This window comes from Anopheles nili, chromosome 2 (assembly GCF_943737925.1).
Source record: "Anopheles nili chromosome 2, idAnoNiliSN_F5_01, whole genome shotgun sequence".
Classification (NCBI taxonomy): domain Eukaryota; kingdom Metazoa; phylum Arthropoda; class Insecta; order Diptera; family Culicidae; genus Anopheles; species Anopheles nili.
Window position 1 is genome coordinate 63,622,825 of NC_071291.1, and position 26,015 is coordinate 63,648,839.

The 26,015-nt window shown below is 47.1% G+C and overlaps 1 protein-coding gene across 1 annotated transcript in view; it reads right to left on the reverse strand.

The window, feature by feature from the left end:
* LOC128727957 (uncharacterized) overlaps positions 1-23,845 on the reverse strand; it is a 62,645-nt gene extending 38,800 nt beyond the window's left edge. Inside the window, exons 1-5 of the mRNA XM_053821842.1 lie at positions 23,802-23,845; positions 4,435-4,765; positions 3,881-3,938; positions 2,138-2,271; positions 556-729 (exon numbers count right to left, since the gene is read on the reverse strand). Coding sequence (XP_053677817.1) covers positions 556-729; positions 2,138-2,271; positions 3,881-3,938; positions 4,435-4,765; positions 23,802-23,845 — 741 coding nt within the window. The remainder of the gene's footprint in view (positions 1-555; positions 730-2,137; positions 2,272-3,880; positions 3,939-4,434; positions 4,766-23,801) is intronic.
* Positions 23,846-26,015: the final 2,170 nt, after the last annotated feature.

Sequence of the window (26,015 nt, forward strand, 5' to 3'; positions counted from 1 at the left end):
GGTGGAATAACCCTTTTTTTTGCAGCGGCAAAAAACCAAGCGATCGGATCCACGAAGAGCGTTTCCTCGTACGAAATGTGACCCACCCCCTTTTTGATTGGGTTGTTGTTGGGGGTTGTTGATAAAACAAATTGCAACTATACAAATAGTGTACAGGGGGGGGAGGAAAAATATCAAAACCACGCACAAACCACACACACACACGCGCGCGCACATATACACATTAGGAAAAACTAATCGACAAACGGGCGCGCATCAACAACGCGCATGAAAAGTGAATTTCTCCTCAAAGACGTAGACACAATCGGGTGGGTTGAGATCAAGGGTGGTTTGGAGGGGGGGGGGGGCGAAAGAAGAGTATTAAAAAGAAAACCCGATCGAACCTCAAACTGAACACAAATTACACGAAATAATAATAACACAAACGAACCGAATCCAACCGTACAAAACGGTGGTGGCTCGGAAGGGATCGTGGGTGGATACCCACACACACACGCACACACGTACATAAACGAAAAAAAAATGAATAGAAGAAGCTGTACACAGAGACGTTACCTCGCTACGCATCTGCTGCAGCTCCTTCTCGAGCTTCTGGATCGTCGCGTCGGCCCGTGCCACCTCCGGTTGCTTGTTGCTGGAGATCGCGATTTCGCGACTTTTCTTCAACTGATCGAGCATCAGCTGCAGGGTGTTCATGCGGTGGACCTCCATTTCCCGTTGTTTGGCGTACTGAGGAGAGAAGTTGAGATAGAGAGAGAGAGAGCGAGAGAAGAGGTTTAAATGGTTGCTCTGGAAAGGATGGAGTGAAGGGTTTTTCGGAAGAACACACATCTCTGTATAAATGCACTGCTTTTCGAGCTTCGTTGGGACTTTCACGAAGCCAAATTGAGTCCCTTTTCGACACCGCATGTGCTGGAAGTGATTATCCAAATAAACTTTGAACGCTCTTTACCTTCGGCCGTAAATACAACGAACCTTCCCGAGGATAGCGACCAAGCTATAACTCCTCTTCCATCACCCATTGCACGTTGTTATCTTTCTCGCTTATTTTGCATCCCTTCTCCTGTTTCCCGTCCAAATCCCAAAGCCCACCCCCCCTCCAAAAAGGGAGAGGAAAAAGAAAAATCGACATTCCTCCAGCCCGCCCAACAACAAATTGCCGCTTTCCCGAAACGGGTGCGCAAAATTCCATACGACCCCGTGCCGGGAAAACTCGAGCAGCCGATGAGAAAAATCCCGAAATAGAGTGATTCAACCACACGGTTGCCACAACAGGTCGTGAACACACACACACACACACACGTACACGCACGATGGAGCTGATCCATCGTATCGTATCAATGAGCATCCCTCTCAAAGGCGTGGAACGGACGCGTTTCGGAAGCAACCAGCTCGAATGTGATGAAGAAATTAGCATCTGCAGGCGAACACACCGGCGGCGGCGGCGTGCTTCCTTTCCAGAGGAAGTGAAAGAAAATGTGTTCATCGGTGGGCAGACCGAAAGAAAGAGAGAGAGAGAGCGAGACAGTGAGCTATCGAAGGAGCGAGAAAGGGATGCAGCAACTGACAGCAGTGGGGGAAATTCTGGCAAACAACCGATCCGGTCACCGTTCCTTCCGTTTTAGTCCTGGGAACGGGATGGAAAAAGCGGGAGCATATTTTTAGACCGACGACATGCGAAGCAAATGCTCACCACCCACCAACCTTCACCCTTCTCCCTGCGGGTGAGAGAGAGAGAGAGGGATGCTCTCCCGATGATCTTGACATTTTTCGATCGATGATGGAGTAAATTTCGTGGAAAAATAAACGATGACGGTGTGCTAAAGGTTGGAAGTAGAATCGCGCTAAATGACGACCGAGGCGATGGTCGTGGTTTTTCCCCACTGCAAGCGGGGGTTGTGGGAGGGAGGGGGGGATGGGAAAGCGGACGTTCACAAAAATAACACGACAACACGCGTCCCAACCAGGGGGTGGTTTAACGGAAGCAGACACAATTTCCCATCGGGTGTTGCTTCCAAAATTTCCATTCAAATTCTAACCCAGACCCCGTTAATATTCTCTCATGGCTTCTGGTACCATGGTCCATAGTTGATATCATTGAGGGAAAGGGGAAAAAAATGTCCTAGTGTCTACTTACATCAACGGGTTGTGGAGCGGTGATGCTGTTGCGTTGCGCAACCGGCGTCATCGGTGCGATCGCGTTGGTCGAGGGCGATGGTCGCTGCATTCTGTTGCTGCCTCGCTGCACGGTTAGCTCAACGACGTCCGATGCTGCAAAGAGAAGCAAAACTCCATAACAAACCCGTTTCGTTACAGCGGTGCAGGGGTGGGCGGTGGGGGGGGGGGGTAATGTTGTGGTGGAAGCGAGAGAGAGAGAGAGCCAGTGAAAGAGAAAATCAGGGAAAGTCGGGAAAATGCGACTAGGCCGGGGAGGATACATTCTAAGGATGCTTTTGGTACAGATTACGATACGATTATTGTTAGAAACAAAGGAACAGAGCCCAATTATTATAAAGCTTACATTAGAAAAAAAACACACATGCCTCAAATCATTAAAAAATTCCCCCAAACGTGTAAAGGCGCAGGATTTGATTTTTCACCCGGAAAAGCGTAGGCGGTTTCAGAAACCGAGTGGTGCGAGATGTGTTTGATCGAGCAGCTGGTGTTAGTAGTACGCGTTTTTGGCCCGGTAGTTGCCAAGGTGGGTGGGTTATTGTTTACACACCGTTTTCCCCCCTCTCCCCTCTTCTAATCCCGTTTTTTTTACAAACCCATCGAACTGAAACGCGAACGATTTTCCAGTTTAATTCCCCGAACAAACTGGGCATGCGAGCCGCGAGAGGGTGAGAATGGTTGGTTAAAATTTGATCAAAAACTCGATAGCATACATCTGTACAGCAGGAGGTGCTTCAGTTTATTTTTACAAAAAATAAATCATTAAAAAAACTAGCCTAAAGATACGATAAAAAAAGCACATTTTAATTGAGCAATGAATCTAAAGGATGTAATTGATAACGTCTTTGCAGCAACGCCTCCGTCAATTATGCTACTGCATAATGTGAGAGAAAGCCCAGCAAAAAAAAAAGCCTACACATAAATAAAACATTCGCCGTAGTAAAGCAAATACAATCGAGTTAATTACAAGCGATTAAAACCTAGCAAAAACACCACTCCAACAGGGGCAGGCACTCTATCTATGCGGCAACGTAGCGAAGAGACCGTAACCGCGGTGTTTAAACCTCTCACGTCTCCATTAGAGGTTTTCCAGATGGAAATTTATCTTAATCTAGCTCGCAGTCGCGACGCAATCGACGCCCGTGTGGGGGTGGAATGATCGGTACGTTTCTGAGATGTTACCCGTCTGGTGGAATGTTTGGCCGTTTTTCTAGCAGCGAAAGACCACTAATTTGGTAGTGCAGATTAAGGTACATACATAGTTGTCAGAAAAAAAAAGGTGCGGTGAAGCTTAGCGATGGTAGTTAAAGGTTTCATACTGGTGCAAGAATGGTCGGTTTTTTTTTTGGTGTGTGAGTGTCGGTAGTGTACAGGTGGTTTCGAAGCGTGGATTTATTGGAAGGAGTGGAAAACCCAAAAACAAAAAAAAAACACACCACGGGTTACCAGTGCGGAGGAGTAGGAGAAACTATGTGTCCGTTTGTGTCGCAGCAACAATGATGCGTTTCTAGCGTTCGGTTAGTGCGAAAAAGGGGGTGGGAAAAGCATGCCGGCGCATGGACAACGGCATGTGGTGGTGGGTTTAATTATTTATGCTTTGCTGGATTTGTTTTGCCCTTCACATACACACACACACAAACACTCACACACATGCACGCACACAGACACACATACACACGCAAACGCACAGACGCAATAGTTTTACCTTTGATCAGCTCCACAACGGTCGTGTGGGTTGACGCTCGTACGGACGTTCCGTTGACCTAGTGTGGCGGGGGGGTGATGATGGTGGGGGAAGGGCGTCAATGTAGCGCGAAAAGGGGTTTTTGGGGAGGTCGGCAGCAACACAGTCGGTAGGGTAGAAAATGAGACACCGGGAATGCCAAAATAATCATATATTAAAATCATTAAAATGAAAGAGATCGAAAATGAAAACACACACACAGGGGGTGGAAATATATCCATGTAACATCCCACCAGCAGCATCATAACCGGGATGAAGGAAATTGAGAGCAAAAAAACACGTCAATGGAGTATATACTCAGATAAAAATATTTTTAGACATAATATTGCCTCACCCAGCATGGAAACGGACGATCATCGATCGATCGAGCCGGAAAAACGTGGAAAACAATCGCGCGATCATGATGATCACGAGAAAAGAAAACACAAAACGAGGGTGGTGTGTGGCTGCCGGGATGAAAAATGGTGTGTGTGTGTGTGTGCGTCGTATTCTTCCCTGCAGGCCGTTGCCGTTACCTTCAGGATCATGTCGTCCGGCATGAGACCAGCACGCCGTGCCGCACCGCCCGGTTTGACGCTCTCGACGAAGACGGGCTTGTCACCGGACACCTTCATGCCGTACCCGGTCGCGTCCTTGTTCACCGTAAGGACGAGCGTCTGCATCGCCATCGAGCCGTTGGCGGCGGCTTCCCGTGTCGGTGTTAGCGTGTGGGGCCTTGGCTGCTGGGATTGCTGTTGCTGTTGCTGTTGCGAGTGTGATTGCTGCTGCTGTTGCTGCTGTCTAGGGGACAGTGCGTTGCCATTCTGGTTGGTCGGTATGCGGCTGCTTTGACTGTGTACGGGTGACCTGTGACCCGCAGGGAATGGCGATGGAACGCGAGTCCAGCAAACGTAAACCCCCGCCGATCGTAATCATAGACAGATAATTTTGGCATTCGTTGGACGGGGCATCAGGGGGCGGGGGGGGGGGAGGCACGAGAACAGTGAATCAAATGGACGAGGAGAAAGGGAGAGAGAGAGTGAGAGGGAGAGAGAGAGAGAAAATACAAAATAAAAATTCAATATCAAGTGTGTCCAAGTCCCGATCAAAGTCAAATGGGTGGCGTCGTTGCGGGTGAAGCAGGAGAGACAGAGAGAGAGAGAAATTGAGTGTGGATGAGAAAGAGGGTGAGGAAAAAAGTGATATGTAATGTGTGTAAAATAGTGTCGAAATTCTTGCAAAATCGAACCGATGCTAATTTCATAATCTTTATCTTTAGACTAGCAATGAGGACTTTTTTTTACAATCACGGCAAACATAGAAAATCGCGATGAAAACTGCAGTTTAAATTAAAAAAATAAAACGATTTTACCAAATACGGCAAGATAAAATTCTAAAAATAAAAAATAAATAAATCAATAAGAATCAAAATGTCAGATCGAACAAAAGAAAATGAATGTAGGGAGCAAACTACACAAATCTAAAATGCAGATTACATCAAATATACTTGAGACAGATAAACAAAAAATCAAATTACAAAAATAAATAACTTATGTGATAGATAATGCAACAAGAATAGAAATACACATTTAGAAGTAGCAAAAGAAAGAGTGGCATTTTGCTAAAACCTTCCAACAGAACTGTTAAGAAAACTTGTCCAATAAGTTGGGCACGATATTTAAACCTTGTCTCGCATGGTATTACGCTGACAAAAAATCGTGACTACAACGAACGAGCCACACACATCGGCAGCTCGAACGCGGACGCAACGCGATGCATCATAAAACGCACAATTAATAATGCGAACACTTCGCGCTGCCTTGCCTCGACACGCCACACAACACCAACGTCGGCATGTTCGTTTGTCCGTCTCGCCTCGTAGTGCAAAAAAGACTACATGGCCACAAGTCGCATCAATTGCCCTTGCACTTGCACTTGCATCCGCCCGCCGGCATTATCTAGCACGCCGTACGTCCGCTCCCGCCCTGGATTCCCTTCAACACATCGCTTACGGAATCCTTGAAAAGGGCGACCTTATTAAACACAAGACGAACATCTGACGAGCGAAGGCCGTGGGATGGGAATTTTTCTCCACTTTTTTTGTTGTTGTTGTTGCTGTTCCGCCATATTCGCCCATACACAACACAACGCATCATTCCCAAGCGCAGCGTGCGATTGAAACACGATTTGCATTCACAAAATGCGTGTGACTCGCCTCCTCCCGTTACTCATCAACGACGAGGTTTTTGTTCTTTCTTTTGCACAATATTTCATTCAATCGATACAACGATTCGCCCGGAGAAAGGACCTCCAATAGGTGCACCAGGCACACGGATGAGAGAGACAAAAACATATCGTTGTCTCGATACACCTTACTCCCGGCTCGTAATGCGTTAAAAATATAATTCAAATATCCCACCATGTGCGGCGTCGGCGGTGGTGGCGTGTCCAACGTTTCACCGTTCGTTAGTTACTTGTGTGCCATACAATCCGGCTAATCGATCGGACAATTTACGGGCTAAAAATACTACATCCGCGTGTCTCACACTTCGCCCCCGCATTGCTGGTGTGGAGGGCTTCTTGGTGGCGGTCCGGCGCGTCTTGTTATTTTTCGGTTTGGTTATCCTCCTCCACCTTCGAGACGATGCCTTAATGGATGTTTGTATAATCGATGGAACCGAGTACGAATGTCCTCCTTCCCCATCTTCCATTCCAACGTCAGGTCTTTTTGGTTGAACGAACGACTTGGCGCTCCTGCTGTTTGCCGAACGTCCGCCGCGTGTACGTAACACACACACACACACACAAAGCCCCACAAGGACACAAAAGGACGGCTCGCTTCCAACCGGTCCCTGGGCTGGGCTTTGGCACACAACCGCTCGGCCGCTGCATTGATCGCAATTGATTAGGGTTTAAATTATTTGTGCGATTTTAATTTTCGATAGCTGCTATCCGCTATTAGTCGAATGTCGTTCACAGCACTCGCGAGCGAGCGATAACGCCAACGAGAAGGAGGCCAACACCGGAGCTTTCTCAAGAGGCACAATCGGTGTGTCGCGATAAATGGTTGGAAACTAGCGTTGAGCGCGTGTGACCAAAACCCAGAAGCACAATTAGCCCCAATAAAAGTGCTCACCACAACGCGAAAAGCGCGAGAAGGACCCCGCCGAAGGGATGGTGTGAGGGGGGAGGAGAGTGAGAAAATAAATCAAAACTACCCTTCCCGGAGCGCTTCGCGCATTCGTACATCGATAGGTTTGATCCGCTCGTTCGAGGGGTTGTCTGTTTGTCGCGCGAGTTTACCATAAATCACGCGCGGCTCTGCTAATTTCACAACTTACGGCAATAAAATTCGAAACTGCGCTTTGGAACAGGACGGAGGGAGAGCCTGAAAGGGGTTGCGGGAATAATAAAAATGGACGCATTTTAGGGCGCGGCTAATTTTTGGGGTTTTTCGGTTGCATTTTTGTTTGCCCCCCTCTCAGATCATTTCATTCGTTTCATTTGTCAACGCGCTCTGTATTCCATTTCTTATTGCCCGTGTGCGCTCTGCTGCTGGGCGAGCTCTGGCTGGCCATAAAAACTGTCAGTAACAATTTACAGTGGCCCCCCTTCTCTGTCACCCCTTCATTCACCCTTTATGAAAAGGCGGGAGGGGTGTGTTGGCAGCTTTCCAGCCCCCACGATATGCGCGCAAGCGATTGATCTTCTCCTTTACGCGGATGCGAAGGGAAAAAGGTTGAAAAAAAAAACGGGCCCCAGCTCGGACTAATGAACGAACGGCAGCTCAAACCTCGTTACACACACACGCCCGCCGACGATGACCGGACGGACGGATGCCGACATGTTTTAACGGCTGAATGTAAACGGGTGGCGGAGAGACTTGCTGAAGGAGGTGCTGCTGGTGACCATCTGGCACTGATTGCCGTATGAATATGGGGCTGGGGATGTGCAATCGCATCGATGAAATTGAAGACAAACGTCTGGAGAGTTTAGGAGGAGGTTCTACTCGAATTTCAATAACACATTATCAAAACCAAGCTCAGTCAAAGGCATAAATTTTGTCATATTTCAGAGATGGGTGTTGGGTTGAATTTTGCCAACAAAAATAGAAATATGTATCGAATCCAATGTCAGAGTACACTAGCTATAAGCCACTAAAAATATTTGTCTAAAAAATATTTCATTTATTTTATAGAATCTCTCGCATTCTCGCAGGTTTAGAAGCTCATAAGCAAATAAGATCATTACATTTACAGCAACAAGTGTAATGCGCGAACGTCCACTGTTTATTCCTCCGAAAATCCTGCCTTTAGCGACCAGAACCTCACATCTGACCGCGTTTTTCGTGCCATTACGAAACCGTCCTTCTACTTTTCACTCCTTCTCGATCAGTATTCTCTCTTTCTCTTTCTCTCCCCGGTACGCCTGGAGCGTGTTCTCTCCCAAACGGGAGGGTGCAAGCTTAAGCAATTACACCACTGAACTGCAGCAACTTGATTTAATTGAGTTGATGATTGAGGAAAGCGTTTAATTCACACAAATCAAACCCACGTGTGTGCGTTTGCCGAAGCGTAAGTGCGTGTTGTGCACGTGTTTCACCCACGTAAACCGTTCGATCTGCAGGCTTTTTTCATTTTGATTTTTAATAGACAAAAAAAAAACCTACCATCTTTGGTTGATTAAGATGAATTTTTATATTAATTTTTATGTTAATTAAAACACCACCCCCATGTTACACAATCGAGTAACTTTGAGCACATGGATTTTACCCCAACAGATGCGAGAGAGCGAGCAAACAGAACACACACTGACAGGCCGAACAAATGCACCCGCACCCAAGAAACCAGATGCACTATCACCAGCAGCAGCAGCAGCAGCTGCATTCGTTCCTTCATTCCATTCCTTTTTTTTTCTCCTTCGGAGTAAGATTGATTCATTTCCCTGCTGCTGCTGCTGCTGCTGCTTGAAGTGTTCCGCCCGAGGATCGTTTGCTGCAGTCCTATCACGGGGCTTCTCTTTCTCGCACGTCTTACGTACGATGGTAGTACGGTTTTGGTTGAGTGTGTCCTAAACCACATACCGAAGCCGCGTGCCTCGCAACGCGTTTCCTTGGGAGAAGCGAAAAAAAACAACAACAACAACAAAACAGAAACAAACCAACAACGCATGAGGCAAGAGCTCTGTTTGTTTATGCTCATCGGGCACGGGCAACGATAATGACTCCCACTGCACTGGGAGCTGCGATTGATTACAAACACATTTTTCTCGCCAGAAGCAACTTGTCCACGCTCGCTGGGCAAGAGGGAGAAAAACTGAGCCGAGGCGCGTTCACTTAGAACTAGTGCGGGTGAATAATTGTGAGCAGCAAACGGTTACATTCCTCAGTTGCTTGGGACAGTGGAGTAAATTAATGCCATGAGGATGGAAATCAGATAGAAAGAGAGTGTTGTTAAACATACATTTCGTTTATAAATCTCAATACCAACAGTTCTGAATAACAACTTATATTTTGTTTACTAAAATTATTCACTTAAATCAAGAAACCACGGTGGAATTCGTAAAAAAACTTCACAGAACTTTATTGAGTTATTATTTGAACGAAAAAAAAAAAACTCCAATTCCAACCGACACAAGCCAAATAAATCTCATCCCCAAACGGTTTAATGGCAACCCGGAGCTTTACCCAACAGCAACAGAGCGTGTGCGCGCGCGCGCCCACATTTCGTCATGCCTTGACCACATCTACTGCCCCGTAACGAGCTGTCCGTTATGGTCAATATTTCTCCCCAAAATTTACTGCACTATCTTCGCGTGCCTATCGCCTCGTTGCCTCGTTGCGCGCGTCGTTTTGGGGAGGAAGGCCGCCTGATATAATTATGATTTAATTAAGTGCAATCTCGCTGGTTGAGGCGAAGCCCCCAAACAGCTTTTACGTAACCCTGCGCCAGTTACGGGCGCGATTGTACCCCCCCCCCCACCCTCCATTTCGTTCACCAGCTCCCCCACTTCTCTCGGACGTCAGTTTCGAGAAACTGTCGCCCCAAACGTTTACGACAGCGGCACGAGCATGTGCCTCAGAAGCTCCCGCCTGCGCGTCTGATACGCGCCATTTAGCGAGTGTGACATCACAGCAAACAGTGGTGTGCACGAATTGGCCAGTTACTAACGAAAGTGGAGAAGAAAAATGGTACGTGCGTACAACCAACACACGCCATGCAGGTATGGGGGGGGGAGGATATAAATGTGGATTGGGAGAGCGGGACACGTGGACATAAAATTCGTCCGCAATGAGCACAAATCTAATGGGGTATTGCGGGTGGAAAACAAAATGAAAAAGCAATGGACCGGAATCTTCACGATCTTCGTTCGTCATTCGACCAAAAAAGGATCTCCATTTTCCATTAAAAAAAATAACCTTTCCTTGAAAAGGAATAGAAAAAGCATTTTTATAAAGAAAACCTATCACGCAATTCGCTAAAGCTATTTTAACGCTTGCGAATGATTACGACAATAATAGTATCCGTTTCCGTGTCCGACTGACCTTTTCCCGTTCATGAAAATAAATGCCCTCCGTGTCCTGAGGGGCTCTCTCTCTCTAGCACGCACACACACCTCTCATGGGACGATGGAGAAAAATCGTAGCCCAGCATCGTTTAGAGGTCCGCTGTCATTTATTACCGTGCAGGACTCCCCAGAGGAACCGTCTCTGCGTGGCCGTTGAAAAAGGAGCAACAAACAAACAAACACAAAAATGGCACAATAAACCCATCCTTCCACGGGTGGCGCGTGTGTGTGTGTTTTTTCTAACGAATCACGTCGCATAATTTACAGCTAGGCACAAATGCACGCGAAAGGTTACTAAAGCGGAGCGCTGGGGCTTTTACCTCCCTTGACTCATCATCACAGGATGTTGATGGGTCCTTTTCCATGCCTTCATTTTCACATTCTCGCCACCCCCTTTTTGCTGCTTCCATTCTCCGATGGGAGCAATTTCAACGGGAGGCCCCAGTACGAGACCGAAGGCCGATTGCCATTTCGCCGCAAGGATAACGAACCCAACACGCGCGCGCGCGCACACGCGTGTGTGTACCAGCTGTGGGATCTTTTTATGGGGTTATTCCACAAGGGGTTGGATTTATGTTCACCCAACCACCAAACCCGAGTACGAACGTGACCTACAGGGTGTGTAAGGAGGGCTCCCTGTTGGCTGATATTATTGCATGTCCTTGCGTTATCAATGCGCCGCATGCCTAATTGAAGAGAACGCTCATCCCACGGGTCTATAAAAATAAGTTGTGCTATAAATCGAAACAGACAAAAAGTGGCGCGAGCAAAAAACTACTACTCGCACGCTCCTTGTTGGATGCTTTCAGTGCATGGAGGAGCTGAGGGGTGGTTTCGTTTGAAGAATGTTGAAAAATAAATAATACAAAATCGGTCCACCACCATCGGTCGCATTCCTTTAGAGTGCCATAAAAGAAATCTCGAAAACATGCAACCCTCCCCCCTTTTTTATGGCTAGATGGAGCCGGTTTCTCTGGCGCCACCGGCTTTTGAATGTTGCCCCATCCGTCATAGGACGTTACGCCCATCACCCATCGATTAGAACTGGATGAAAGGCCCCCACCTAAGAGACCGAACACCGGGAAATGGGAAAACAAAACAACACGTTGAAAAAAAAAAAAAACGGCGACGAATAGCGCCATCAATGTTGACATTTCGTGACAGCCGAGACAGAAACGCTGCGGAGGATGCATCCGAGCGCGCCCACACGCACACATTGCCACGCGTTCAAAGGACCGGCGCACTGCCGCTTGCCTCGAGAGATGGCGTTTGATTGTGGCCACACGCCAACGGGATATATGCCGGCAAAAGCAGCTAGGCACATGCGCCACAGATGACACACACCACCGGTTTTTTCTTTTCCTTCTTCGTGATAGCGCACGATGCTCCTGCTGCGAGAAAAGCCGGCACAAACAACACCACCGGGAAAACCAGCTCCCCCCCCCCCCCCCGGTCATCCTTCCGGACGGAAAACATGCCTTCAACATCATATACCCAACCAATTTGGATCTCTCGATTCTGTGAGAGTGAGAGCGTGATTGTTCGGTCCGTTTCGCTCACACGCCGGTTGACGATTTTTCATCCTCCAACGGTCGCGGGTTTATTTTCGATTGTTGACAAATACACCCTTCCCCCCACCCCACTGCCCCGTTGAACGAAGGATCTGGACATTGTCGTCAAAGTGCTGTTTGTCACCGCAACCGCAGGGATATCCTTGCGCGTTCCTTTCGAGCCTTGAGCGTTTTCGTTCTTTTTTTTTTCAAATAAGGTGGTATGCGCCACGTGAACCGTGACACACCCCCTGCTGTTGCTGCCAATTAGAGCCCCCTCTCACTCCCCCTCCTCCGTCGCCAACGAGAACGGGTGAGGAGGTGTGTTTTTTGGAATTGATTTTCCGTTCTCGGCCACGGTCTAAAAATATTTCACACCCCAATAAACCGCGGTCTGTGGGCAGCACATGCAATGGCAAAAGGTATTTATATGCCCCCCCCCTCCTCGCGAAAGCATTTATTGCGACTTTTGCATTGACCGGAACCGGACCTCCCCACCCCTTCTCCATTCCCCGCAAGCACGCAGGACCAGAGGTTTTGTATTTTTATTGCCCGGCGGGGGTTGGTTTACTAGAACGTTTTGGGGGTGTAAAAGTGATACTAAAACTAAATTTTAAAGCAACAAAACCGCGCTCACTGCCGGGGAAAGTGTGTTACTGGGCCAAAACCACAGTAATTCTGGACCATTTTCTGAAGCGCACGTTCGCGGTGGCGTCTTTTTACGATCAGTTTTTCTCCCGCCATAAGGCCCCCACCTTTTGCATGCGTCAATTTGTCGATCACACAGTGTTCGGAAGGTGTCCGTCCTTAGGATGTATGGTTTTGGGTGTGCTTCAAAGGAACATGCACATCAAAAGACCCTGGAATGTGTGCAAAGTAAGAGCCGTTGGAATGTCGTTACTATAATCCCATAAAATGTCAGTTAAACGCGAAAAGTGATTAGCCTGACCCTAATGCAGGGCGCATTTGTACGAAAGCAAATCTTTCCCAACAGAAATCTCATGGCATACATCTTCCAATCTCAGCTTCTAGCACACGAAATAGCGCAGGGTATTTGCATGCATCTATCTGAGCCGTTCCGTTGAGGACAAGTGAAATGAAACCGACACTAAACGGGATCATCGACATGAGCTTATTAACGGATGGCTGCGTACGCGCGTCCGGGAAAACCCATCCGAGCCTCATTCCACCAGACCAGCGATCGTTGGGCTGATCGTTTCCATCTCGCGAAATAAATGCACCATGGCACACATTCACACATTCGCATGCTACTGCACAACCGGGGCGCGCCCTTTCGTCGACAACCCCCCACGACCTAGCTCACCGGACCAGGGAGGTGAAATTCGTGTCATTTCGCGGTCAACATAATCGGCTCGCTCGCTCAAAACAACGAAAGGGTGACAAAACAGCGCAGGGTGGTTTTTTTTCATGTTTTCTTCTTTTGCAAGCATCCTACGGGTTGTGCTGGTGGTTAAGCCCTTATGACTAAGGCCACATTCCGGGAAAAGCACGACGGTGTTCAAATGCACAAAACACAGCGACACACACATACACACATACGCAGTTGGGAGTAAAATGCTATCTGAGATGTTTTCCACCGTCACCAAGGAAGCAGTGATCAGGCGACGTTGGTTGGTTGTTTTGCAAGACGACGCTCGTCAGCGAAAACATGACAAATGGGGTTCGACAAAACGAAAACAATAGAGTAGGACGAATAGGGGGGAGAAAAAAACAAAGCAATTATATCGCACGATGTTCGCTACATCACACACCGGGGCTGGAGAAAAGGTCCCGCTAGATCAGCATCTAATGCGGTGCGAAAATGCATTCAATTGAATGTGTGAGTCATCTTTGCAAGCGGATAATCTAAGTACATGATCTAATTCATCGGACTAACGTCAGTCAAGCTATTTTTTCTTCTATCAAACTTGACCATACATACTTAAGCTTTTTTAATTCATTACATAATCGTTTCGCTCGTTGATCATGATAATCAGTTTCATCTAAGGCGACTTAAAAATAGTGATTATAGCAATTACCTTGTAACAAAACTATAAACATAAGCTGCCTTTTTATGGCACAATATTGATCTAAACATTTTTATTTTCAAATAGGAAATGATACGAGCGCATATTTTACACAAAGTAACAATGAATAACGCACTTTTTTGAATCATTTTTTAAATAAGTAATTGCAAATTATTTCATGAGTTAAGACCGCATTCCAAAAAACCAACCAACACGTGCTAGTAATGATTCATGCATTTTCGTCCCATTGCATCTTCCCTTGGAATTTAAACGATTTCACTTTTCATTAGCAACTCTCGATCATTCCCTTAACAAAAAGGACAACTTCCGCGTTGAACCTCGCCGAGCGTTAATGGTATTCTGCAACCAGAGCCGCCGTCATTGAAGCTGCATTCGACGATAAAGAGCTCTCGCTTGCAGCGCCCATCCAGCGAAGGGATCCTTCCGGGTCACCAAAGGGGGGGAGTTGTCTTATCGAAAACCCCAACACGCATTTCTCCAGTGGCACTCCGTTGCATTTTCTCGCCTTTCTTTTCGGACCGGAATTCGGAAACGCTATACGCAACGGCGATCGGTTGAAGCAATGGAGAGTAGTAGCCAACGGCACCGCTGCCATCGCAAGATCGCAACTTGCGATCTCGTTCACAGTGTGAGGCCATCATTTGCACTCACCCTCAACACACACACACACGAGACACATTCGCTCTTTCTCTCTTCTCGTGAGGCCACATGGAATGCGCCACACGATCGGTCTCCTCTGAGGCGTCCCTACTGGCGAAAGCCGAAGCTCTGTGGTAGCGGGAAAGAGACAAAGGATGATTTTCTACCTATCCCTCACCGGTTTGAGTGATTTTGGGTGATTTTTCCCCGCCTGGCTGCACGAAGCGAACGAAATGGGCTAGATTTCTCCGCTTTGCACCTTCGCACCCTTGTGCGTGTGCATGTGTGCGGCTGCCAGCAGCGATTTTGGGTTTGTGTGCGCGTTTCTCCAAACTCTAAGTCCGGCCGATGCGTCGGCGAAGAGAACTTAGCAAATTTGTGGATTGAAGCAAACGGCGAAGAGTACGGATAAGTTAAAGAGAAAACTCAAACTGCCAGTGTGCAAGTGCTGTTCTTGGAAAAAGGTCGCATCATTGCAGAGGAAGCGGTACCGTTGAGGTAGGTTAAAAATCATCCCAATTGGAGTTTGATCTGTTTTCTAATACTTTCATTATCTTATTTCATGTTTTCTGCTGCTTGACGAGGGAACTACTATGCAGGACAGGATGTTTGCTCCTGTTTGACGAGAAAATTATGTCGCAGCATTTCACCACTGGAAATACTGCTGATAAACGTGAACTACGTGCAATTGGACGATACAGGCAAGCAGTGTTACTGGACAATGAAGGCGTTTATTCGCCGTACACGCAGCTGAAAGACGCCACCGCAAACGAAATATAATGAAATATGAAAAACGCAATAAAATGTACTGTATTCCCTCTTGTAGGTTCTTCCGTCTGCGCGTTTGTTCTGAAAGAGAGCGCAGCCGTAAGCGCGAGCGTAATTGCGCTCGAAGCTTGCGCTCGCGGCTTGCGTTCTCTCTACCTTGAAAGAAACTGAGCTGCAGAAATGAGAAATGTGAGCGAAGGGGAAAAGGGCCGAAGCATGCACGAGCGTTTCCGGCCGCGGTTTCATTTTTGACGACAAAACCGCAAATTTGAAGCCTTTTGAGAGCCTCCGTCGTGAGTTTCTTTTGAGTGATTCTTGGCAGTAGGGGTCGTTCGTGTGTTGGTATACGTTTGGTGGTGGAACTACCCTACTGCCAAGAATCACTCAAAAGAAACTCACGACCGAGGCTCTCAAAAGGCTTCAAATTTGCGGTTTTGTCGTCAAAAATGAAACCGCGGCCGGAAACGCTCGTGCATGCTTCGGCCCTTTTCCCCTTCGCTCACATTTCTCATTTCTGCAGCTCAGTTTCTTTCAAGGTAGAGAGAACGCAAGCCGCGAGCGCAAGCTTCGAGCGCAATTACGCTCGCGCTTACGGCTGCGCTCTCTTTCAGAACAAACGCGCAGACGGAAGAACCTACAAGAGGGAATACAGTACATTTTATTGCGTTTTTCATATTTCATTATATTTTGTTTGCGGTGGCGTTTTTCAGCTGCGTGTACGGGGAATAAACGCCTTCATCGTCCAGTAACACTGCTTGCCTGTATCGTCCAATTGCACGTAGTTCACGTTTATCAGCAGTATTTCCAGTGGTGAAATGCGGTGACATAATTTTCTCGTCAAACAGGAGCAAACATCCTGTCCTGCATAGTAGTTCCCTCGTCAAGCAGCAGCAAACATGAAATAAGATAATGAAAGTATTAGAAAGCAGATCAAACTTCAATTGGGATGATTTTTAACCTACCTCAACGGTACCGCTTCCTCTGCAATGATGCGACCTTTCTCCAAGAACAGAACTTGCACACTGGCAGTTTGAGTTTTCTCTTTAACTTACCCGTACTCTTCGCCGTTTGCTTCAATCCACAAATTTGCTAAGTTCTCTTCGCCGACGCATCGGCCGGACTTAGAATTTGGAGAAACGCGCACACAAACCCAAAATCGCTGCTGGCAGCCGCACACATGCACACGCACAAGGGTGCGAAGGTGCAAAGCGGAGAAATCTAGCCCATTTCGTTCACTTCGTGCAGCCAGGCGGGGAAAAATCACCCAAAATCACTCAAACCGGTGAGGGGTAGGTAGAAAATCATCTTTTGTCTCTTTCCCGCTACCACAGAGCTTCGGCTTTCGCCAGTAGGGTACCCCCAAGGCAACCCTCGCATACGAGAATCGCGTAGGGGTAGTGAAGGGGTGGCGGGGCGATAAAAATACCAGCGACTTGATTGGGGTTGCGATGACGAGCAGCAGGGCAAGGCGGACGCTTAAGCAGCATAAAGCAGCAGCACCAGCAATCGATCGCAGGGGCCCATTGTGAATCCTCCAGGCGAAGAGACGACGAGTGCCTCCCTGCATTCCGCGATCTTCTTCCTCTTCCCCCACCACACACACACACACACACACACACACAGGTGTCTCTCCGTCTCACTTTCGCGCGCGTGCCAAAAGAAAGTGTTCTCATCGCGCTCACGGCGAATTTTTCTTGCTAATTTCTTTTGTTTCACCCCGTGTTCCAAGGCTGCTGCTTCTTTTTTCTAGTGTTGTGAGAAAATCTCACCCTTCCCCCTCCCCCCCTCCACCGCTTGGGAACCACCCGGGCACGGCAAATAACAGCATTTGAAAGTCTGCCCCAGATGATGAATGCGTGAACATCCTCTGAACGCGCTTATCTTCTTATTTTCCTGAGGATAAAAACGAACAAGCTCATTCGCATATGCTGGCTCGCTTACACCTGCAGGACGCAGCCAGATGGACTCAGTTGCCATGACACATGACACATGGAGCCGCACGCCGTAGACTAGAAAAATTACACCAAAAAAAAAATACGGCCTCCCGCAACATGAAAACTCTCTCTCTCTCTCTGTCCTTCTCCATTTTGTTTTTCCTTGTTCTTGTTTTTATTCCCCTCCCTCCCATATTCTCGCCGCGGGATCTTGCAACCGATCGCGCGAATGTATGCGCGCCCAAGCCACCTTTCCTCAACCTCCCTCTCCACGCGTTCTCATTCGCTCGCTGATTATTGTTCCTTGTTTCAACCTTCAGCGCCAAAGCCGCTGCAGAGAGATGCATGATTCCGAAAAAGCGGTGGTGACGGATGACGCCATCGCGGTCACCGTGAAACTACCTTAATCCGAGAGCTGCCGGCTGGCGCAACCGACAATGAACGAACCAGCAGCACCTTCAACCGTGGGGGCTCTTTTTTACATGTTCTCTTTAGCTTCTCGCTTCTCTCTCTCTCTCTTTCTCTCGGCTTCCATCATGAGAAGAATGCACCACCCCCTTACGACACACTAAACTAACGTGGCCGTTACAATCGATGTTAGTTGTTTTTTTTTCGTTAAAATGTTGCCCCGCAAGTTCCATAACGCCCTTGTGAAGACAGTGGCCTACATTATTGATAGGTTTTCTTGCTGAAAATTGACCCCCAACAACGGGGACAGTGTTCTGATGGTTACGGGGCTAATTCGCACCTCTAAAGGTAAATTACAAACAATATTTTCATTCATTGAACATCCGAAAAAATGCTAAAACCTAGGGAAAAACAGTAGTGCCACTCTGCGAGAATGATTCAGCTCAGGAAAAGAACCGTTTGCATTCTATCGGCGGCGCTATCGACGATAAATAAAATCAATACAATGAGTGTCTCTTTTTCACGCGGTTCGCCGAACAGCCAATTTAAAGTTTCAATGGTACGCCTACTGCTTTTTTTTAAATTCACACGGACTGCGGATATCGCACAAAACAACATATTTGCGCTCAATAAAATCACCCCCGTTCAGTAGAATTTCTGATTGATAATAGCCGCCGCAATCTACATGGGGATGTCCTTCCATTCCACTCTCTGGGTTGCCTACTGCTGCTGTGCGGATGGTTTTTTAATCGAGCAGAACGCAATTACGCGAGGCGTAACGTGGCCGCTAACGGGCTGTGTAATAATGCATTTCGCGCCGCCTTCTTCACTATGCTCACGTTACTGAGACGAACTACTCGGGTGACATATCGATTAATAGCAGAATTGTGTACAAATGGGTCGAGAACGCGTTCAATCGCGTGGGAAATGCAAATGCAATCAGAGAGATGGAATGGTGGTGACGATGAAGTATTTTCAGAATTCAGAGTATGATCAGAATAAAAAGGCAATATACACACGAAATATGCAAATATATTGCGATGAATGGATAAGGGAAAAAGAAGGAATCGATGGTTAATGTAACAAAAAAAAAACAGATAAAAAATAATCTTACTGAAAAACAAGATTACAAAACATATGAGGCTCCATCAAAAATGTTCGTTACAAAAAAAATCAAAATTCTTACCGTCCAATAAAATGGATAAATAATTCAACAAACTGTTCGATTTTCCCATTCCATTCGCCCGCTAGACTCCACAGTCCGCCTCCCTTCGAGTTTCACACGAATTGACCCTTCACAAGCGAACCCTGTGAGGCGGTATAATTGAGAGATGCGGAATATTTTGTGCCATAATGAACCCACATCCAAGGCGGAAGGAAGGAAGCGACAAGCCTAAAAAAACTCCCCGCCTGTGCTGAAACCTCGCCCCCCCCCCCCACACCAACCCGCTAGCCCTCGGAAGCACCCCCGTGACTCGGGGGTGGCTTTTTCTTTGCGATATGAACGTCCGGCCTCGGTAGCTCGAAGCTGGGTGTGGTTGAGATAATGGCGTTCCCAGAAACGCCAGCCGTCCTATCGATACACCTAACGAACTTCACTGCGTCCTTAATCTCACCCTCTCCTCAAGAAACCGTGCATCGGTTGGGTGCATTTTTTTTTCTTCCCTCCAATAACCACCAACCTCGTGGATCACCTCAATGGAATGGTCCTTGTAATGCTGCTGCTGCTGCTGCTGTTGGGCACATATAAATTCCACTCGCCTCCGCGCGAGCCCACCAATTGGGTTGTATAGGGGGCGCCTGCTATCGCGCCGCCATTTGTCACCCCCGGGAATTGCCTCGTTCCGGGCTGGGCTGGTGAGTGGAGCCGGGGTTGGGAACTGCTCATTTATGTTTGCTCTCCAGGTCCGGACCGGGCGCGCTATCGGTGGTGACGATGATGAGACCAACGCCCCAGTTACGATGGAAGGTTTTCCAGTGGTCTGCGCTGGTTCGTGGCCCGAAAAACTGGGGCTAAAGCGCTGAGAAATAAGGTCATCCCTGGAGGGCCTAATAAGGGGCCACACCAAAGCCCTCGTTCGGGGAAAAGCCCCCATTCGTATGTGATTTTCTTTGTAAATTTTGGGCATTTCCCACAAATCGTCTTTAATTTGAGTGTGCTTTTGCAGCAGTTGGGCTTTACTAGGAGCTTTTTTTATGAGAGCCAACTGCAACTGTGTTTGGAGGCCGTGTCAATGAGTAGCGGCGTAGATTCATGCAAGCACGCTGGCTCGGACCTTGTGCGATCGGCAGATCAATCGCGGTCGAGTGATTCAACTTGCTTCCCTTTGCCAACCCTTTGCCACTTCCTTTTCCTTCACGAAACCGCACGATCGGTGCAACAATATGGCGCGAGCGATTCCGGAACGAGTAACAGTAGCTTGTGCGCGCGCTTGCTGACACATAATATGACACCCCCCACACATTCGTCTGATGAGGAGGTTTGTTTAGTTTTTTTCCTCTGTCACTTCTTGTTCTTATTTTTTTTCTTCTCTCCAGCACTACATGCTCCCTTTGTGGCCGAGATGCCGCCAACCGGGTAGGGAGGAAGTTCTAAAACAATAACATACTGGTCCGAGGCACATGTGATTGTGGCCCTTGCTCGAGACGGAAGGGAGGGCTGCAGCTCACAACCCAGTGCGAAAAGGCCACCATCGTCTTCCGCGTGATCGTTCTGAGTTGCCGTGACGTGAGGCAAAAAATACGTGTCAGGGTAGCAGCACGAGAAGGGGAAAAAAAATTACACGCGATCGCATTTGAAGGATGCCAGGAAGGGGGCCGATTGCGAGTATTTTTCTGACCGCCTCAGAAATCGTGCAAAATCCGCACGAAAGTGCACAAATGTATCGATCGTCGAGTATCACATTTCCATTTCAAGAAATGTTACCAGAAGTGTTGTTTTACGGTGATTTTTAAAGCTCATAACATGATGAAATTTAAGGGATTTTTGTCGATGATATTTCTTCCTGTTCTCGATAATAATTTACTTATAATTGCTCTTATTGCAACATTGGAACAGGTGCAATAAGTGTTTAGCTAAAAATACAGCGTTTTAATCGAAAACAAACATGCTTTGTTCCACTGACAAACGAATTTTGATTTGGAAAACAAACATGAAAACAAATTAGTAAACTACTGAAAACCTTCATCACATTTTTGCCTCAGAAAAGCAGCTAGTTACAGACATATTCTATCGATTCAAAAAGTGGATGTGCCTCAGCAAAGTGTGATGTGAACTCGTGCGCAAAAGCGTCACCAGCTAAATCGCCAACAAGCATCACACTTCTGCTCCACTCCTTCCACACTTACGAGCCCCATCTTTGGTCAAAGAATGCTAATTAATTCCCTTTGTAAAAGCCTGCGCGGGTTCCACCGTGCGATCGACAATCAAACCACCAACGGCACATGGGGCAGCCTGTTTAACGTTTGCTCACGTTTTGTGCGAAAACGAGCTCCCTCTGGCTGACGATCAGCAGCGCATTGGGGATGGAATCATCGTCTTCTACGGGACACACATCACACTTTGGTGTCGGTAACCGATCGTGGAACACTTTGCACACGAAACCGTCATCACAATCTCGAACGGATCGTCTCCGGTTTGATGCGAAGAATTGTCCTACTCGTTGGAATCTGAACGCCACTGGATTTGCCTTTTTTTCTCAGTAGCAAAGTGATGACTCAGGACGAGTTAGGCTGAATGGTGTGGCATAAGCGAATCACACTAATAATTCTGGATAATTCTTTGGGAAAAGAATAAGCTTTCTTTATTCAATCTCTGCAACAAAACCATCAAGCGATTTTGAAGCAAAAAAAAACATCTCATTAACAACTCGTCTGGGGGTAGTTTATTAGGTAAATATTAGCATTCATGTAGTCTCATCAGCCTCTCACGGGGGTTGGCTACATTTTTCATTAGCCTGCAAACTTTGAGCGCGCCCTTTAAAATGCATCTCTGCAACCTTCTGCACATCCACACACAATAAACGGTGACTAGAGTGTAGCCAGCCAGTTTCCGCACCGTAGGGCAAAAGAAAAACCGGGTCAAGACACAGGCCAGTTACACACACACGAATGCAGCCAAGCGGGGGTTGGCTCCGAGAAAATTCGACATTTTAAAGCGCCCGTCACCCGCGGGGCGTAAGGTGAAGGAAGATCAAGTGTTTGCGCTTCAGCGTCTCTCACAAAGCCTGGTCAAGTCACCAAGGATGATCTCAGACAGTGGTGGAGGGGTCCGGAATATTATATCATCGTGCTCAAATTGTACACCTTTTGTTGCACAGAGGCTTCTACGTGAGTTTCTTTTGGCATCATCATGCGTTAAAGTGGCCCCCGAGAGAGCAGCTACTGCGTGTGTTTGCGTTTGGAAGAGGTATTTTTTTTAACTGACATGGAGCTTTGCTTTAACGCTCTGTTCGAAATTGACACAGGCGATAAATGAGTCATGTGAATGACACAAGCAATGAATTGAAGCATTTCGATCAAAAACTGTCAAAAAAGTGTACAAAGGCTTTTCGCATAGTTTTTTTCAGTTAAAACCAAAAATTTAAATGCGCAATAAGCATTCTGCTCATAACTAGCTGCAGCTTTGTTCATTATTGAATGTGATGGACACTATTTGCCTATATATTTCTCCTTCCAACAATTTAGATCGCAAGTTATTTTCTCGCCTAATAAAATAAAAGTACTTGTCTCTATATTTAACCCTCGTGTAACGATTTCCAGCTTTTCCTCTCTCAAATCCAAAATATTTAAAATTGTAAAAGCTTTTGACTTAAAGCTTTTACTTCATAATATTATATTTTCTTACCCGATGCACGTATTTTTAGCGAATTTAGCTACAGCCTTCCAACACACCTTTTTATCTAACTTCCTCACGAATGAAATGATTCGTATACTCTTGCACTATCAGTACGCACGCATTGTTCAATTAATAATGTTGCATTGAGCTATCTGTAATCTACCAAATCACAAAAAAATGTACCCAATTATGGCATCCCTATTTTAGCCTTTTCATTGCGTTTCATTGCGTAAGTAAACGAGCTTCAGCAGTGGACCGGTGCAAACGGACTAAAGGTGTGACAAACTGGCGCTAATTATTGTCTCGCCATCGCCGATTTTAATCCCGTTATCATTCACGTTATGCAATGGTCTCTTCGTCGCCTTATCGGTTGATAAGTAACATTCGTTTCACCTTACTTCTAGGAAAAATTGTGAGCAATTAATCGTGCAGCTTTGATAAATGAAAATTTACAAAAAATACGTTTCACGCTTCGGTGGACAATTAACCGATTATGTCACTCGTTATTTCGGTTGTTCGATTGTTTGTGGCGATTGCGTTAGGTCGCAGGTAGAAAAATACTTAAATACACGCGCACGATGGGACAATTTTCTATATCTAATCGCAACACAAAAATGTTTTGCCAGCAACAAGGCACAGTCAATTTTTTCATTCTCTAAAGTCTTCAATGTAACAATAACAACAAGAAAGGCTCATCAATGAGTCCATTCAATAGTTTAAACACAAATAATCCATAAGCAACATTTCGTCGGGTTTTAATACTTTAAAAATCTAACATTCTGGACGATGATTAAGGCACATACACCCATTTATCGATGGAAATCGTCTAGTACCGACACGAATTATTTCTCGAGAATATTTACCGATTTCGTTTGCGTTTTATTCCGGAGTAGCAAACGGTTTCACCAATATGGTTTTTATTTTTCAAATCGGGCAGCCAAAGGATCGCACGTCTAACTGAAACAGCGTACTACTTCTAAATCCGAAAAAGACTACACGTGCTGTAAGGTGCAGTTGTTCGCGAATGAGAGAAAAAGAAAACCAGGAAAGAACGACAGCGGGTGGAAAATGAAAAAGGAAAAGCTCCCGTCGAAACGGGGCCCGCAAAAAGAAAAGAAAAAAAAACCCCGAATGGAGACGCACAAAAATTACCTTTCAGGCGGTCCGGCGGTCGATGACAGGTTGTTGTTATCCATGGAGCGCTCGCGGAAGCCGCCTCCGAATCCGCACGCGGATCTTAGCGGCGTTCACGGCGAGTCGTTGGCTGACGGGGAGACAGCTTTTCCGTGGCTTTGGGGGAGGGACGTTCAGCTTTCAGGACCACGTGTGCGGAGACTTCGGGTTCGGGCAAGCGGAAGGACCCTCCCGGACACACGCCGGTGTGACACTTCCTTAGGCGCTCATGCGCCGCAAGGATGCGTCAAGGATACCGTCACTTTTCCACTGCGAGATGGCGCACCAGCTGCCCCCACCGGTTCGGTTGCTGCTGGGGCATCCGTTCCCGGGGAAAAGGCGAAGTTTGCTTTTCGCGCCTACGCCCACACACACACACACACCTCTTTTTTGCTTTGCTGTTGTTGTTTGAAACTTATTTATTTATTTTCCGTTTGCGCACGTTTCACGTTCACTCACAGCTACGGTTGGTTCATGTTTGCTACGCAGCAGCACATCCGAAAGCGCACTATGGATTCCCCGAAGAGGAAGAAAGAAACAAGAATGTGTGAGAGAGAGAGAGAATGAGCATAAGCTCAAAAAGAAAAAAAACAGAACAAGATTCGACACAATGCAGAATGCGATTTTGGCCTTTCGATCGACAGGATAGGAGTTTGAGCATTGCGAGTTTTATCGATTACAGCACACACATTCACACACACATCTCCTCATCCACCCCGGTCACCTCAAACAACACTTTCCCCCGAACTGATCGCGATGACCCACCGCCTGTCACTTTTGACAGTAGCCGCTGCGGAACGCTCTCGCATAAGCCTACTATACTTCTAATCCACCATTCGAGCGCTCGATCGGTCGTCGATCGTTTCGCACACAAACAAGCACACCACCGCGCAAACACAAACGAAGGCAAACAGACGATACACTCTCGCGCTCGCACGACAGCGCAGTTTGCTTGCGATCTTCACACTGTTTTGTCCAATTTCACTGACCGATCGGGGGAATGATGCGCGATACACTTCCGAATTTCTCAGCCTACCCCGCCATTAAAATTAACCCTTAATTTAACATTCGAATTTTGGGCTTCATTTTCACGTTCCGGTTTTTCACGCCCGCTGTCCTTCCCCGCTTGTCGGCAATTCTTCTACATTTTCTAGAAAACAAAACTTTAACGAATGAAATGAAACAAAAAAAAACAAAAACGCTTTTCCATTATCTAAACACATACACACACATACGCACACACGCACGCATTCACAATGCATAATCCGAAAGCGCGGGTTGATGTATCACTTTCCATTGCCCCTCTCTGCCCGTTTTTTTCCGGTTGCCGTGAAGAAATGGAATGGTGTTTGCTCTTGTTCACACGCACGCAGGACGCACGCACGCACTTTTCCGCTCACTTTCCACCCACCCACACGTGGTGGGTTTTTTTTTCTATTTGCCTGCCTCACACCCATCGTCTCTCCTTGCCCGTGATCTGCAACACCACCCCTCTAAGGCGGCGAGAAGACTGCCGCTGTTGTGGTGTGTGATCACTCCCCCACCCCTTTTGTGTGCTGTTGTTTGTCCCTCCCCCGGCCCCTATCAAGCCTTATCTTGCGAGAGGCCTTATACTACTTTCACCTTTGGCGTCATCGCCATGATCGCTTGGGCCAGCGAGCACTCGAGCGATAGGAGTAGGTGGAGTGACACCGAGCATGTCCCAGACGACGAGAATATGCTGGGATGGGTGAGATTAGAAGAGGGCAATCATTTTCACAAATGGCCGACGGTGGCGAGACAGACGACTGTGTGCTGTGGGGTGGGGAAATCGGCAGACAGGAGGGTAGACCATGTAATCTAATTTAATGTTTTTAACTCCCCTCAGCTCATGGAGGTTTTTTTTTATTTTTAATTTCATTTAATGCGAGGAGAGAGAGGAAAGCGTCTAATGTAGGGCGGGGGTAGAGGGTTCTGCTCCCTTTTTCCGCTCCCAACCCTCAGCGACTCCTCGCTCGTCGGGAGGCGATTTCTATTATTGCTGGCGCTGCAACGAAACGAGAGAAGCAACTCCGTTTATTATTTTTGCACTTCCGACTGCTCCAAAGTTCACGTTCGATGAAAATTACTACCAAACGTGATGGAGATGGAGGTGATGCGCGCGCGCGCGTGTGTGTGAATTTCCACGAATTTCCATTCCATTATCGGGTTCGG